General features: G+C 41.0%; 1 protein-coding gene across 1 annotated transcript in view; it reads left to right on the top strand.

Moving 5' to 3' along the window:
• Positions 1-17,010, top strand: part of LOC145990065 (cilia- and flagella-associated protein 52) — a 72,197-nt gene extending 55,187 nt beyond the window's left edge. The window contains exons 11-12 of the mRNA XM_083125721.1: positions 11,430-11,667; positions 16,044-17,010. Coding sequence (XP_082981847.1) covers positions 11,430-11,667; positions 16,044-16,556 — 751 coding nt within the window. The 3' untranslated portion in view covers positions 16,557-17,010. The remainder of the gene's footprint in view (positions 1-11,429; positions 11,668-16,043) is intronic.
• Positions 17,011-17,214: the final 204 nt, after the last annotated feature.

Here is a 17,214-nt window from a genome sequence, read left to right as displayed (position 1 = left end):
GTTAAAGCCTTATTCTTCGCCACCTGACTTTGCAAGGAAAGTAGCCGAACGCAATTCAGCAAAGAGAGCGCACGTAACTTCGGCAGGAGGAGCAAGACGAAGATATATCCCGGATGCGTTACAAGCTGAGAAACAGATTCTAGTCTAATTTCAAAAGGGGATTTTTTTGTAAATATTGTACATAGGGACTTATCTATCTTTTCTTTATTCTATCTTTCACTTATTTTCTCTACCTCATACCTCATACAGTACTCATACAAAAGTGTCGTTCCGCAGTCAACAAAAGTAACGCAGAGTTAGTGCGTATTTTTTTTACCGCGTAATTTCGTCGAGAAGTCGAAGTTCGGTGGCGAGTGAACGCAGTTCTAGCGCCGTGCATAGCAGTGACATCTTCGGATGTAGAGCCAGTTCGATCCATTCATGTGGAAACCGGTCGAAGCGGTGACTTCCGATCTCGGCAGGAGCGCAGAGCAGTGGCGTTGCCGGGAGTCGAACCAGCAGCCTTGATGACTTGGATGGATTTCCAGGAGACTGTCTCTCATTGGTCCAGGAGGAAGGATGGAAGAGATGCTGAGTGGGTAAGAATCGACATGGGTTAACCAGCTACAGTGCTGAGGGAAGATCGCGGATCTCGAAGTACACTTGTGGACAAAATTAGTGAACATTGACTGCCAGTGTCGTGTGATCTAATGAAAGTGTGTTTGTAGTGAACAGAAACTGCGGACAAGTGCTTTGTGTATATTATTATTATTTTTCTAGGTTACAGAACTTTGGTTTTTCTCTCTTCAGGAAGGGGGACTATGTAATGATGCGATCATTACTGGATCCTTTTTTATGTTATAAATTGTGTATGGCTATGTATTCCTGTACGTTTGGGTTCTTGGCCGTTGGGGAGCGGTAAGTTTCCAGTAACGGTTTAGGTCATTAGCGGGGCCTATAAATAGGAAGGGCAGGGGAGCAGTCGGCCTCAGATGTTTGGCGGAGTACAGCAATGTAAGAGGTATCTTTTTCTCTGTGGGGAGCGGCTGGGCGAGCTTTCTTTCCTTACTATGTGAACCGACGGCGGGGATGTTAACTTTCTTTCTTTTAATACACACACTTGCTCTTTTCATATTATTCCAATAGTTTATTTCATGTGGGAAACCGGGTACACAACACACATACCTTCAGCCACCTTTTTTGGTACTGAGGGTTATATTTTTTTTTACTCGTGGAGCCAGTGGCTACGCGAGTCTACACACTCTCTTCGGGAAGGGGGGACAGGATACACCGAAACGTAATTTGCGAATAACGGCCAAGAATTAACTTCTGTAAATATATTATGAATAAACCTATATATATCTAAAATGAAATGGGCGTTATACTATAATTTGAAGAAATACGTGTCTATTGCCTAAACTAGCATCCACAGAACTTCAGGTACTGCAAGTTTTGAACCTCGGGACAAGGATTCAAAAATGTATGGTTGTGTATATTGTGTATGTTGCTGAGAATCGGCTTAAAAGCACAAAATATACCGTTACATACTGGGGGCTCATAGTCGGGATATTTTTTGTGAGAAGTACTGAAGGCATATGTTATTGCGAAGTGGAAAGAAAGTAACAGAAGACAAAATGGCAATTCAAATAGACAGGGAGCTCATTGGCAAGTTGCTAGGCAATGTGAACTTGGAGGGAAGGCCTGAGGAAGATATTGTTGGGGAACTTGAGAGACTTTCTCTAAACCTTACGCAAGGAACTTCGACATGGACGGGCGAGGAGAAAATGAACAAAATCTTGAAAAAAAGCAACATTAACATTCCGATCTTTAAGGGAAACGTCGGCGATGTAAGTCCACACGATTATTTGTATGAATTACGCAGTTATCAGGAAATCATGGAAATTGGGGATACTTTTCTCTTAGATAGAATCTTGCCGCTTTCGTTGAAGGAAATCGCTGCAGATTGGTTCAGATTTTCGAGACCATTCGGCACTTTTAGGGAATTTGAGAAGGCGTTCTTGGAAGAATTCTTTAGTGTCGATTACGACTCGGAAATAGCAAGGATCATTCAGAACAATTACCAGTCACCAGACCAGTCTCTTCTTGCATTTATTCGACACACCAGGAAGCTTTTCGCAATGAGGGAGAAACGGGGGACAGAAGACGAGGTCATACAGCATGTTTTGAAATTTTCCCACCCTAAATTCAGAACGCACCTGTACGATAGAACCTTTGCAACCTTGAAAGATCTGGAGATTCGCGCTATGGACATTCAAAAGAGATTGTATTCAGAAGCTCTGTACTATTGTCCAGAGCTAAGAGATAGCAGTTTACCACTAGCGTCAACTTCAGGGAGTGTCGCAAGGCAATTAGCAGCCGCGGGGACAATGAACACTTTCGGCCGCGTGGGAACAGAAGTATCAATGAGTGCCATAAATCCGGGTCTTTTCAACCGGTTAAGCCTTTCCGGGAATATTGGAACCCCGTCGAGAGCAGAAGAACCGGCGAGGAGAAGAGGGTATGATGGTCAGCAGAAGGGCGCCACCTGTACCGTCTCTAAAGATACCGTTAGACCAGAACAGATAACTCCGGTTCTTGCACACGTAGAAGGAAAGCAAAACAGGGGGAGGAATAGGGAAATACGTAACTGCAGAAATTTCACTTCTGGCGACAAAAAACCGTTAGTCACCTGTAAGGTTCAGGGAAAGGACTTCTCGCTATATTTGGATTCTGGTGCGTCTGTGAGCACCGTGTCTGTTGAGATCGCAAGAGAATTGGAAAAACAAGGAAATAAGATTCACAATAAACGTATTAATATTTCTTTGGCAGTAGGCTCTGTACAATCATGTGGGGAAATGAATCTTACTGTACATTTGAATGGGTTGAAATTTAAGCATAAATTCGTCGTTCTGCGCAATTGTTTCACGGGATTTATCGCAGGTCGTGGGTTCATAAGGAAGACCGGCATATCGCTACATTTGAAGCAGGGAGGCTACAGTTTCGAGGACAGTAACGTCATTCACTTGTTTTCTGCAGAGAAGAGGGAAGTGGGAAAGAGGCTTCCGTTCTCGCAGCAGGGGAGGACGTCGACTGTGGAAGCTGGAGCTGGGCTAACCGCGACGATGACTGCGACGATGGAAAGAAATGAAACTGTAGCTGAAGCAACCGCGACGATGGGAAATTGCAAACCACACTCCGAAACTGAGGACATGATTGACCGTGTGGAATGTTCGACTGACACTGTGCAGAAATCAGTTGCAGATTTCAGCGCTTTGTGTACTAAGGAAAGTGCGAAGCAAATGAGGAAGCAACAGAGGGAAAATTTGCTTCGGAGCACAAAACTGCCCATGGTTCGTCTCTCTGTAACTAAAGATATGGAAAATTCTTCATTGTTGCCATTCTCTGCCACTGAGGGAAATGAAGAATACAATTCTGAGGAGCCACGTAGGTTTCTGGACACAGCCTCCCTCATTTCCGAGCAAATGAAAGACAAGTTTCTTGCTGACGTAGCGAGGGCTACAAGGAATGAGGAGGTGGAAGGAACGAAGAAGTACAAGGAAAAGGTGAAGACCCAGGCCGAATCTTCGTACTTCGACAACGAGGGAATTCTTAGGAGAAATTTGCCTACGGAAAAGTACAAAGAGAAGGGAAAAGGGAAAATATGGGCACCTACTTCTCTACGTTCGCAAATTCTCGTGTCGTTGCATGATAATGCATTCGCTTGTCATCCTGGGAGATTGAAAACGTTAGCGAAGGTTAGGGAACAATACACTTGGATAGGCCTAACTAAAGACGTTATCCAGTATTGTAAGTCGTGCCAGCCATGCTGCGTATTAAAATATGACAGGAATAAGCAAGATTTCATGTCAAGCAAGGAGGAAACGAAATTCAGGATAGAAGACGCCAAGAAGAAAGCTTGTGATAGGAAACGCCGCAAATGCACGTTTGAGGTGGGGGATAAAGCTTGGCTTAAGGAACATCCTATCTCTGGTAAGGCCCGCAGAGTAACCAGTAAATTCTCGGGGAAGTCCTCTGGATCACACGCAATTGTGGAGCAAACTTCGGCAAACACTTTCAAAATGATACACAGCGGGGACGGAAGAATATCGAGAGGCAACAGTGACCAGTTAAAGCCTTATTCTTCGCCACCTGACTTTGCAAGGAAAGTAGCCGAACGCAATTCAGCAAAGAGAGCGCACGTAACTTCGGCAGGAGGAGCAAGACGAAGATATATCCCGGATGCGTTACAAGCTGAGAAACAGATTCTAGTCTAATTTCAAAAGGGGATTTTTTTGTAAATATTGTACATAGGGACTTATCTATCTTTTCTTTATTCTATCTTTCACTTATTTTCTCTACCTCATACCTCATACAGTACTCATACAAAAGTGTCGTTCCGCAGTCAACAAAAGTAACGCAGAGTTAGTGCGTATTTTTTTTACCGCGTAATTTCGTCGAGAAGTCGAAGTTCGGTGGCGAGTGAACGCAGTTCTAGCGCCGTGCATAGCAGTGACATCTTCGGATGTAGAGCCAGTTCGATCCATTCATGTGGAAACCGGTCGAAGCGGTGACTTCCGATCTCGGCAGGAGCGCAGAGCAGTGGCGTTGCCGGGAGTCGAACCAGCAGCCTTGATGACTTGGATGGATTTCCAGGAGACTGTCTCTCATTGGTCCAGGAGGAAGGATGGAAGAGATGCTGAGTGGGTAAGAATCGACATGGGTTAACCAGCTACAGTGCTGAGGGAAGATCGCGGATCTCGAAGTACACTTGTGGACAAAATTAGTGAACATTGACTGCCAGTGTCGTGTGATCTAATGAAAGTGTGTTTGTAGTGAACAGAAACTGCGGACAAGTGCTTTGTGTATATTATTATTATTTTTCTAGGTTACAGAACTTTGGTTTTTCTCTCTTCAGGAAGGGGGACTATGTAATGATGCGATCATTACTGGATCCTTTTTTATGTTATAAATTGTGTATGGCTATGTATTCCTGTACGTTTGGGTTCTTGGCCGTTGGGGAGCGGTAAGTTTCCAGTAACGGTTTAGGTCATTAGCGGGGCCTATAAATAGGAAGGGCAGGGGAGCAGTCGGCCTCAGATGTTTGGCGGAGTACAGCAATGTAAGAGGTATCTTTTTCTCTGTGGGGAGCGGCTGGGCGAGCTTTCTTTCCTTACTATGTGAACCGACGGCGGGGATGTTAACTTTCTTTCTTTTAATACACACACTTGCTCTTTTCATATTATTCCAATAGTTTATTTCATGTGGGAAACCGGGTACACAACACACATACCTTCAGCCACCTTTTTTGGTACTGAGGGTTATATTTTTTTTTACTCGTGGAGCCAGTGGCTACGCGAGTCTACACACTCTCTTCGGGAAGGGGGGACAGGATACACCGAAACGTAATTTGCGAATAACGGCCAAGAATTAACTTCTGTAAATATATTATGAATAAACCTATATATATCTAAAATGAAATGGGCGTTATACTATAATTTGAAGAAATACGTGTCTATTGCCTAAACTAGCATCCACAGAACTTCAGGTACTGCAAGTTTTGAACCTCGGGACAAGGATTCAAAAATGTATGGTTGTGTATATTGTGTATGTTGCTGAGAATCGGCTTAAAAGCACAAAATATACCGTTACATACTGGGGGCTCATAGTCGGGATATTTTTTGTGAGAAGTACTGAAGGCATATGTTATTGCGAAGTGGAAAGAAAGTAACAGAAGACAAAATGGCAATTCAAATAGACAGGGAGCTCATTGGCAAGTTGCTAGGCAATGTGAACTTGGAGGGAAGGCCTGAGGAAGATATTGTTGGGGAACTTGAGAGACTTTCTCTAAACCTTACGCAAGGAACTTCGACATGGACGGGCGAGGAGAAAATGAACAAAATCTTGAAAAAAAGCAACATTAACATTCCGATCTTTAAGGGAAACGTCGGCGATGTAAGTCCACACGATTATTTGTATGAATTACGCAGTTATCAGGAAATCATGGAAATTGGGGATACTTTTCTCTTAGATAGAATCTTGCCGCTTTCGTTGAAGGAAATCGCTGCAGATTGGTTCAGATTTTCGAGACCATTCGGCACTTTTAGGGAATTTGAGAAGGCGTTCTTGGAAGAATTCTTTAGTGTCGATTACGACTCGGAAATAGCAAGGATCATTCAGAACAATTACCAGTCACCAGACCAGTCTCTTCTTGCATTTATTCGACACACCAGGAAGCTTTTCGCAATGAGGGAGAAACGGGGGACAGAAGACGAGGTCATACAGCATGTTTTGAAATTTTCCCACCCTAAATTCAGAACGCACCTGTACGATAGAACCTTTGCAACCTTGAAAGATCTGGAGATTCGCGCTATGGACATTCAAAAGAGATTGTATTCAGAAGCTCTGTACTATTGTCCAGAGCTAAGAGATAGCAGTTTACCACTAGCGTCAACTTCAGGGAGTGTCGCAAGGCAATTAGCAGCCGCGGGGACAATGAACACTTTCGGCCGCGTGGGAACAGAAGTATCAATGAGTGCCATAAATCCGGGTCTTTTCAACCGGTTAAGCCTTTCCGGGAATATTGGAACCCCGTCGAGAGCAGAAGAACCGGCGAGGAGAAGAGGGTATGATGGTCAGCAGAAGGGCGCCACCTGTACCGTCTCTAAAGATACCGTTAGACCAGAACAGATAACTCCGGTTCTTGCACACGTAGAAGGAAAGCAAAACAGGGGGAGGAATAGGGAAATACGTAACTGCAGAAATTTCACTTCTGGCGACAAAAAACCGTTAGTCACCTGTAAGGTTCAGGGAAAGGACTTCTCGCTATATTTGGATTCTGGTGCGTCTGTGAGCACCGTGTCTGTTGAGATCGCAAGAGAATTGGAAAAACAAGGAAATAAGATTCACAATAAACGTATTAATATTTCTTTGGCAGTAGGCTCTGTACAATCATGTGGGGAAATGAATCTTACTGTACATTTGAATGGGTTGAAATTTAAGCATAAATTCGTCGTTCTGCGCAATTGTTTCACGGGATTTATCGCAGGTCGTGGGTTCATAAGGAAGACCGGCATATCGCTACATTTGAAGCAGGGAGGCTACAGTTTCGAGGACAGTAACGTCATTCACTTGTTTTCTGCAGAGAAGAGGGAAGTGGGAAAGAGGCTTCCGTTCTCGCAGCAGGGGAGGACGTCGACTGTGGAAGCTGGAGCTGGGCTAACCGCGACGATGACTGCGACGATGGAAAGAAATGAAACTGTAGCTGAAGCAACCGCGACGATGGGAAATTGCAAACCACACTCCGAAACTGAGGACATGATTGACCGTGTGGAATGTTCGACTGACACTGTGCAGAAATCAGTTGCAGATTTCAGCGCTTTGTGTACTAAGGAAAGTGCGAAGCAAATGAGGAAGCAACAGAGGGAAAATTTGCTTCGGAGCACAAAACTGCCCATGGTTCGTCTCTCTGTAACTAAAGATATGGAAAATTCTTCATTGTTGCCATTCTCTGCCACTGAGGGAAATGAAGAATACAATTCTGAGGAGCCACGTAGGTTTCTGGACACAGCCTCCCTCATTTCCGAGCAAATGAAAGACAAGTTTCTTGCTGACGTAGCGAGGGCTACAAGGAATGAGGAGGTGGAAGGAACGAAGAAGTACAAGGAAAAGGTGAAGACCCAGGCCGAATCTTCGTACTTCGACAACGAGGGAATTCTTAGGAGAAATTTGCCTACGGAAAAGTACAAAGAGAAGGGAAAAGGGAAAATATGGGCACCTACTTCTCTACGTTCGCAAATTCTCGTGTCGTTGCATGATAATGCATTCGCTTGTCATCCTGGGAGATTGAAAACGTTAGCGAAGGTTAGGGAACAATACACTTGGATAGGCCTAACTAAAGACGTTATCCAGTATTGTAAGTCGTGCCAGCCATGCTGCGTATTAAAATATGACAGGAATAAGCAAGATTTCATGTCAAGCAAGGAGGAAACGAAATTCAGGATAGAAGACGCCAAGAAGAAAGCTTGTGATAGGAAACGCCGCAAATGCACGTTTGAGGTGGGGGATAAAGCTTGGCTTAAGGAACATCCTATCTCTGGTAAGGCCCGCAGAGTAACCAGTAAATTCTCGGGGAAGTCCTCTGGATCACACGCAATTGTGGAGCAAACTTCGGCAAACACTTTCAAAATGATACACAGCGGGGACGGAAGAATATCGAGAGGCAACAGTGACCAGTTAAAGCCTTATTCTTCGCCACCTGACTTTGCAAGGAAAGTAGCCGAACGCAATTCAGCAAAGAGAGCGCACGTAACTTCGGCAGGAGGAGCAAGACGAAGATATATCCCGGATGCGTTACAAGCTGAGAAACAGATTCTAGTCTAATTTCAAAAGGGGATTTTTTTGTAAATATTGTACATAGGGACTTATCTATCTTTTCTTTATTCTATCTTTCACTTATTTTCTCTACCTCATACCTCATACAGTACTCATACAAAAGTGTCGTTCCGCAGTCAACAAAAGTAACGCAGAGTTAGTGCGTATTTTTTTTACCGCGTAATTTCGTCGAGAAGTCGAAGTTCGGTGGCGAGTGAACGCAGTTCTAGCGCCGTGCATAGCAGTGACATCTTCGGATGTAGAGCCAGTTCGATCCATTCATGTGGAAACCGGTCGAAGCGGTGACTTCCGATCTCGGCAGGAGCGCAGAGCAGTGGCGTTGCCGGGAGTCGAACCAGCAGCCTTGATGACTTGGATGGATTTCCAGGAGACTGTCTCTCATTGGTCCAGGAGGAAGGATGGAAGAGATGCTGAGTGGGTAAGAATCGACATGGGTTAACCAGCTACAGTGCTGAGGGAAGATCGCGGATCTCGAAGTACACTTGTGGACAAAATTAGTGAACATTGACTGCCAGTGTCGTGTGATCTAATGAAAGTGTGTTTGTAGTGAACAGAAACTGCGGACAAGTGCTTTGTGTATATTATTATTATTTTTCTAGGTTACAGAACTTTGGTTTTTCTCTCTTCAGGAAGGGGGACTATGTAATGATGCGATCATTACTGGATCCTTTTTTATGTTATAAATTGTGTATGGCTATGTATTCCTGTACGTTTGGGTTCTTGGCCGTTGGGGAGCGGTAAGTTTCCAGTAACGGTTTAGGTCATTAGCGGGGCCTATAAATAGGAAGGGCAGGGGAGCAGTCGGCCTCAGATGTTTGGCGGAGTACAGCAATGTAAGAGGTATCTTTTTCTCTGTGGGGAGCGGCTGGGCGAGCTTTCTTTCCTTACTATGTGAACCGACGGCGGGGATGTTAACTTTCTTTCTTTTAATACACACACTTGCTCTTTTCATATTATTCCAATAGTTTATTTCATGTGGGAAACCGGGTACACAACACACATACCTTCAGCCACCTTTTTTGGTACTGAGGGTTATATTTTTTTTTACTCGTGGAGCCAGTGGCTACGCGAGTCTACACACTCTCTTCGGGAAGGGGGGACAGGATACACCGAAACGTAATTTGCGAATAACGGCCAAGAATTAACTTCTGTAAATATATTATGAATAAACCTATATATATCTAAAATGAAATGGGCGTTATACTATAATTTGAAGAAATACGTGTCTATTGCCTAAACTAGCATCCACAGAACTTCAGGTACTGCAAGTTTTGAACCTCGGGACAAGGATTCAAAAATGTATGGTTGTGTATATTGTGTATGTTGCTGAGAATCGGCTTAAAAGCACAAAATATACCGTTACAATATGTTGTCTGCAATAGAGCAAAATGGCATTCCGGCTATATGTGGGAAGATGGTAAACAAATAACCATTAGAATCCTACGTTTATTTTTTTATTCGGTGTTTCTACATTTGCAATCTTTATGACTGAAACACATACATGCTAAGTATATAAAAAACTTTAATATTCATATATTTTTTCCAGAGTTGTTGAAAGAAAAGTAAAGATCAAAAATAAGTTTGTAAACAAATTGTCAAGCATAATTTAAGAGTTTTTATTGTAAATCCTCAGAATTTCTAGTGAGAAGGATGTGCCTGCATAACCTGACACATTTTCTTGATGTCTGGTTGTGCAGTTGAAACTTTCAAGCGGAGATTCGACTCCAAATTTAGCATCTTATAGATTTGGAAAATTAGTATTTTATTTCAAAACATATGAAACAAAAACAAGAGTGTCAGTGACAAAATCAACCTTAATTTCCTGTTGAGTGTTAAAGCTATGTAGTCTGAAAGAATGAAGTCTGCTCTATACACCTGCAGCAAAAATGTTGTCGTGAGTATTTTCGACATTTCTCTTCCGAGCTGATAGTGTACCCCCTTCAAGTCATTCATGTACCCCTGGGGGTGCACGTACCACAGTTTGAGAATCACTGTCCTAGAACATACAAGGGAGAGTCGAATGAAACCCTTAATTTGTTTTTTTTTTCTTAGCTAGTAGATTCTGGATGTATAGTTGCACAAGTTTGCTGCATTTTAGCACAGACGTATTGCTCATCTACATATACAGGGTTATCCATTTGGGTATGGATAAAATAAAATGGATGTGAATTTTTTTTTGGTCAAATGTAATTACCTGAAATATTGTATATAAAAGACTGAAAGGTGGGAGTTTTTATTTGTATATTCTACTAACAGTTTGGTATAGTTTTCAGTTTTCTACATGGCCTCCATTGCAAACTCTGCACAACTCATAACGGTGATTCAATTCATTCCACGTCTGGTGTAACATCTCTGGGGTGATTCTGTTGAAAGCCTGTGTGATTTTGAGTTTCAAATCATCAATGTGTCTGTTTCTGTGAATAGACAGTGTCTTTAACGAAACGAAGAAGTCTGGAGGGGTTAAATCTGAGGAATTGTGAGGCCAAGCAATTGGCCCCCCACGGCCACACCAACGACGATTGAAATGTCGGTCAAGAAAATCACGAACCATTTCAAACTTCATCGTTGCCAACGCACTACAGCAAAACTCCCATGTTTCACGCACGAAAACACCAACATGAAAATTGTCCTATTATCACATTTACGTTTCTATTAATGTTTAATTTTATCCATACCCAAATGGATAACCTGGTATTTTCAACTTTTAGTTAGTGCCTGCATACCTCAAGAAGAATAAGTCTTTGGGGTCTACATGCAGTCACTTATAAGCCACTGCGAAGGTTTTTCCACTCATCTGCCTGCGAACTGAGGCCATTGTCGAATTTTCTTCTCCATTAGTAAACTTGCTGGTGTGGTAACCTTTTGGTGGTGGGGGGGGGGGGGTGAGAGGCGGTAATACGTAAGGTTGAAATAGCCTTGAATTTTTGGCAAGTTTGCATTGAAAACCAGGAATTATACTTGAATTATATCATGGTCCCAGAGTAGCCACCTTGAATTATCATGTATGCTGTGATTATTTTAAAACATAAATCTGAAGCAAAGTAAACATTATTTTTCAGGAGAATGAAGAGGGAAGTAATCATGTTTGCTGACTCTCAGTTCATGAGTGCCATATATCACCCCTCTGAATTCCAGATCCTCACAGTGGGCTCTGATAAGAAGATCGGTTACTGGGAAGTGTTTGATGGTGGGCTGGTCCGAGAAGTGGAGGGCTCAACAGCAGCTGCCCTTAGCTGTTTGGCGATTTCCCATGACGGAAACTACTTTGTAACTGGCGCAAATGATCAGCTTGTAAAAGTAAGCATTTTCAATGGCTGCCCTTTCAATTAAGTTAGTATGTTATTTCAACAGTGGATGTGTAACTAGTTACCAGAGGCAGGTATTTATGAGGAATGCTGGGGTGTAAAGGTGACCCTTCAACGTAGTACACCCAATTGTCAACCTCACTTCCACTTAGTACACCGAATTGTCAACCTTACTTCCACATAGTACACCCATTGTCAACCTCACTTCCACATAGTACACCCATTGTCAACCTCACTTCCATCTAGTATACACATTGTCAACCTCACTTCCATGTAGTATACACATTGTCAACCTCACTTCCATGTAGTACACCCATTGTCAACCTCACTTCCACGTAGTACACCCATTGTCAACCTCATTTCCATGTAGTACATGCATTTTCAACCTCACTCCCACGTAGTACACCCATTGTCAACCTCACTCAGATGTAGTACACCTATTGTCAACCTCACTTTAACGTAGTACACCCATTGTCAACCTCACTTCCATGTAGTACACCCATAGTCAACCTCACTTCCATTGGGGAAAGTACACCCATTGTCAACCTCACTCACATGTAGTACACCCATTGTCAACCTCACTTCCACATAGTACACCCATTTTCAACCTCACTTCCACATAGTACACCCATTGTCAACCTCACTTCCACATAGTACACCCATTTTCAACCTCACTTCCACATAGTACACCCATTGTCAACCTCACTCAGATGTAGTACACCTATTGTCAACCTCACTTTAACGTAGTACACCCATTGTCAACCTCACTTCCATATAGTACACCCATAGTCAACCTCACTTCCATTGGGGAAAGTACACCCATTGTCAACCTCACTCACATGTAGTACACCCATTGTCAACCTCACTTCCACATAGTACACCCATTGTCAACCTCACTTTCACGTAGTACACCCATTGTCAACCTCACTTCCACATAGTACACCTATTGTCAACCTCACGCACATGTAGTACACCTATTGTCAACCTCACTTCCACATAGTACACCCATTGTTAACCTCACGCACATGTAGTACACCTATTGTCAACCTCACTTCCACTGCATTTTGCAAACAGACTAACGAGGCTCTGGCATCTGGACCTAGGTCCAGTATAATCCTCTACGGCTGTTTGTGTGTGTTTTCCTGTGTTATGTGTGCTGAGTGCCTCTTTACAGCCTCAGCATTTAACCCAAGTAAGAATATTTTAGTTCTCTGACATGACAGTTATATTAGTTATATTTCAGTTATGATAAGGGCTTGGACCCCGTGTAATGTGACAGGTGCAAGATAACCAAAGTGCTGACATACCCACAATTTCAAATTCAATCATTCAATTATGAAGAACACTGTATGACACAAAAGGTCCTGGCTTCAATTCCCAGCCATATTGAATAGATGACTGTATATTGAATGATATAAGTATTTGTATTTTCCATAGTTCTTTCAAGTTTAGACAAGGTAAGAAAAAAGGTTGCATATGAACTTCAGTTCCAGTATGAATATAAACACAAACAATATAGGGGAAATATGTAGTGGTGGTTCGCATACCATCACCACAATATAATCCATTTTAAAAGTACAGGCAATCATTCTATGCCTGAACACAATACACCTTTTCCAGATCTATTGAATCTTTTAATATTAATTATTGTATTAGCAAATCATAAGATTCTTATGAGTAGGGTCCACATACACACACACATATACTGTTAAGGAACTTCATATATTGAAATACATTAATATTATATTATAAGAACGTAGCAAAATGCATGATGTATGGCCACTGGTTCATTGGTGGCACAGTATGTTATAGCTCTATCTCAAATCTTGGTTGAGCCCCCGTGTTTTGCCATGTTTCTTTGGTAGTAAAGGGTGTCTCAGAAATATTTTCGCTTTTGAATCCGCTCTCTGGGGCAATTCGCACATTATGGAGAAATGAAACAGATCGCAAACGCTTGGCAACATTGTTAATATTTAGTTGCCATGGAGTGCTTTACGGGGCAGCAACGTGCTTTTTGTGTTCTTGCGTTTTATAAAAATAATGATTCTTATGTTGTGCGTCGTTTGTACCGGCTTCATTATAACCTGGCAGGAATGAGAGACGTTCCAGGTGCAAATTTAATTAAATATTGGGTGAGAAAGTTTGGAAACACTGGAAAGCACTATGACGAATAAACGCCAGGACGTCCAAGGTCATGAAGATCGAACAGAAACGTTGACTGTGCGCACCAGTCTGTTAGTGAGGATCGTCGGCAATCGTTAAGACTGTGTGCAGCTTCTTTAAATATGCATAAGTCGACAGTTCATCAGATTATTCACAAGGATATGGATTTCCACCCATACAAAAATTGTTATTACACGTTATTGACGTTCTCACGTCACCAATGAATCACTGAATGCTCTTTATCAGTTATTCCCAGAAAGGGTCATCAGTCGCAGAGGGGACATTAACTGGCCACCGAGAAGTCCCGATTCGACACCAGCAGATTTTTTTCTTATGGAGTTACCTTAAGAGTAAGGTATACACCCCAATGCAACAAAATTTGAGACAATTGAAGCAAAGAATTACAGATCAAATCAATGCTATTCCTCGTGCAATGCTTCGGCGAGTGATCAAAAACTTTAGTTCAAGAATAATTGAATGTGAAAACACTCTCTTCCACAAATTAAAATTTAATGTTTAAGCTTTCTTTTGGTAATAAATTTTTCTTTATACAAAAAATTTAAGTATTTATTTTAATAGTTTTAAAAATGAAAATATTTCTGAGATACCTCTTACATCTTATTGATTAATTATTTTGCTTTGCCTTACTGCCACTTTTAGCTAATCGTGAAAATGAGGATGAGTGATGGCATGATGAAATTCATGAAGGGACAATCACAAAGAACATCCATGCCCAGGTTGGCACTCGAACACAGGACCCCTCGGTAGTACATCTTATGCATGAGCCAAAATTGAATGAATGTTACTTTTCAACAGTGAGAAAGTCATCCATGGTTTAGCCACATGCTTAGTGTAATCTTTTAACTTCATAAAGAAGAAATTGAAAACACGGTACAGTGATAGCATAGTCAGCATTCGTTCCACTTATGGTGGATATTGTCAAAGGAACGGAAATTGGCTAAAGGAAGGAAGAGTTCTCGTACTAGTTGCATTTTCCTCTTTTCATTTAATCATTTTTTATTGGTCTGGCAATGCCCAGTCATGCTACACAAGTCATGGGCATCGGCAGAAATTTTTGCAGGGGGTCAGGCCATCGATAAAAGTTGAATAGTAGAAACAATAACAACAATAATAATTATTACAGGTTAGAAATGTTATTATACAATAATAAATATTATATAGTAATATAAATAAGCAAATTTTATTTGAAAATTTTTGTTATTATGTAATTTCGCTACTCGATTCACCAGACGAAATTTGAAAACTGTGGAACCATCTGTTCTGTGGATTAAATGGTAGAATATAAAAATATAATCTGGTTCCCATATTATTCACTCAATATTTTTGATCTAATGCATCTTTTACTTTCGTTATTCTGTTCACATACTAACTACAGGAACTATATTTCTGTCATTAACAATAAAAATAGCAAATCAGCTTTTTTTAAACTTGAAATGAAGGACGCCAATTTCTAGGGAGAGTTGACGGATCCGCTTTACCCTCCTCTCCTCCCTTGCCGACGCCCATGTATACAGTGTAGTGATTTTCTTTTCCTTAGTAATAACGACTATGTGTAAACTACAGTCGGATTAAAAATTATAGATACTTGAGTTTGAACTCCAATTAGTTGAACACAGTGACGTTCGTTGTACCATAGAAACTGCAGGCTGTCACTGAAAATCAGTGCATTCAGTGTTGCCACATTCAACATATATTTTTTACTCTGTAGAATAAAAATCTGTTTTGAAATATGAGTTGACAATGATAACAGATTTTAAAAACAGATGCAAAGGGTTTAAAAAGAAGATCAAAGTCATATTTGTAGGACTACCCAATCCTAAGAAAAAGGTGTTTCACAAATTGAGAAGAACAGGTTTTTTTTTACCAATTTTCAAAATCTGAAAATTAAGAATTGTGAATAAAACCTTTCTGCCTCCACCACATTAAAATTTCATCATGATCGGACCACATGTTTTTTATTTATACAATTTCAAAGAAAGCAACACTTTTTTTGTTCTCACGATAAAAAAAAGGCATACTTAAAAAAATAGTTAGCATACATTAACGCAGAATTGAATAAACTTAATTTTGATGTAAGCCGTTTTTATGAAGGTCTACTGGTTAATTTTGAATTAGAGTCGAAACTCGAGTATCTATAATTTTTAATCTGGCATTAGTGTTGAATATTTATTTTATTTTGAACAGGTGTGGGATTATGATGATGCAATTGTGACTCATGTTGGTGTTGGCCATGCGAGCATAATCACAAACATCACAATCTGTCCGTTCGAGGAGAGTATTATAAGTGTGAGTGCCGATGGAGCAATATTCCGGTGGAAGTTCCCCTTCCCTCCACTCAAGGAGGAGGAAGCAGAAGGCACAGTGGAGCCATCTGGTGAGAGCAAAACAAATGGAAAGGGGGATGTAGCAAAACCCAGGGAAAAGGTCGTACCAGAAAAAGTGCACGTCGTGTCCAACAAAGGTGATGAAGCAACAAAGAAAAATCAAGGAACAACAAAGCCTGCACCAGCTAGCATAAAAGGAAACTCCATTGTTAAGAATCCTACAGTGAAAGACAACCGCAACAAATGTGAATGCATTCAGGGATTAATAAGAAGCTCTGCACAGGCGAAGAAAGCCAATGCTATGAACAAAATGAAAACTGACAGTAAAATATCTCTGAGGCAAACTAAATCAACATCACAGCTGCACAAATGAACACTGAAACTGAACAATGGAAAGCTTTCTTTCTGGTTTTCATAACAAATGGTATGACCCCAGAACTTGCGGAATGCTTAATTATTATCGTACAAAATTACCTTTGAGAGGCAACAGACGTGTTTGCATTTGAAGAAATTTCCACAATGTATAAGAAGACAATATATTCCAAAATACTCTTTAAACATATTTTTGAGATGGAAGCTATGGGATGAACAGTACAAGATTCTATATTTTTTGACAAATTTCTTTATAACTTATACAAACAAACAAAAGTATTTTCAATAATGTTACTAATATGCATATATTTTTAGAAACTTTTCTTATTATCTAGTCAAAGAGTCACTTTTTTAAAGAAAACCCAGCTTTAGAAGTGTAATGTTAGTTTTATTTGAATCAAAACAAGTAGAAAAATATTTTACTGTCATGCAAATGACTGCAATATTACAGTTTTACTAATATTTTTTTGAAAATATAAATTAGTAATCATGTATATATATTTTATTTATTTAAATATACAATGCAAACCATTTTTTTAAAGGGGTATAGTAAGAACCTCAGAATTGTATGTTTAAGACCAGTGGTAGCAATTGGGTTCCCAAAACGGGGGGGGGGGGGGGGGGGGTGCGGAGGGCGTTGCAAGGAAAGTTTACTTTCT

The sequence above is a fragment of the Lepisma saccharinum genome, chromosome 7, assembly GCF_977018435.1.
Source record: "Lepisma saccharinum chromosome 7, izLepSacc3.1, whole genome shotgun sequence".
In the NCBI taxonomy this organism is placed as follows: Eukaryota; Metazoa; Arthropoda; class Insecta; order Zygentoma; family Lepismatidae; genus Lepisma; species Lepisma saccharinum.
This window is presented reverse-complemented; position numbering and strand designations above follow the sequence as displayed.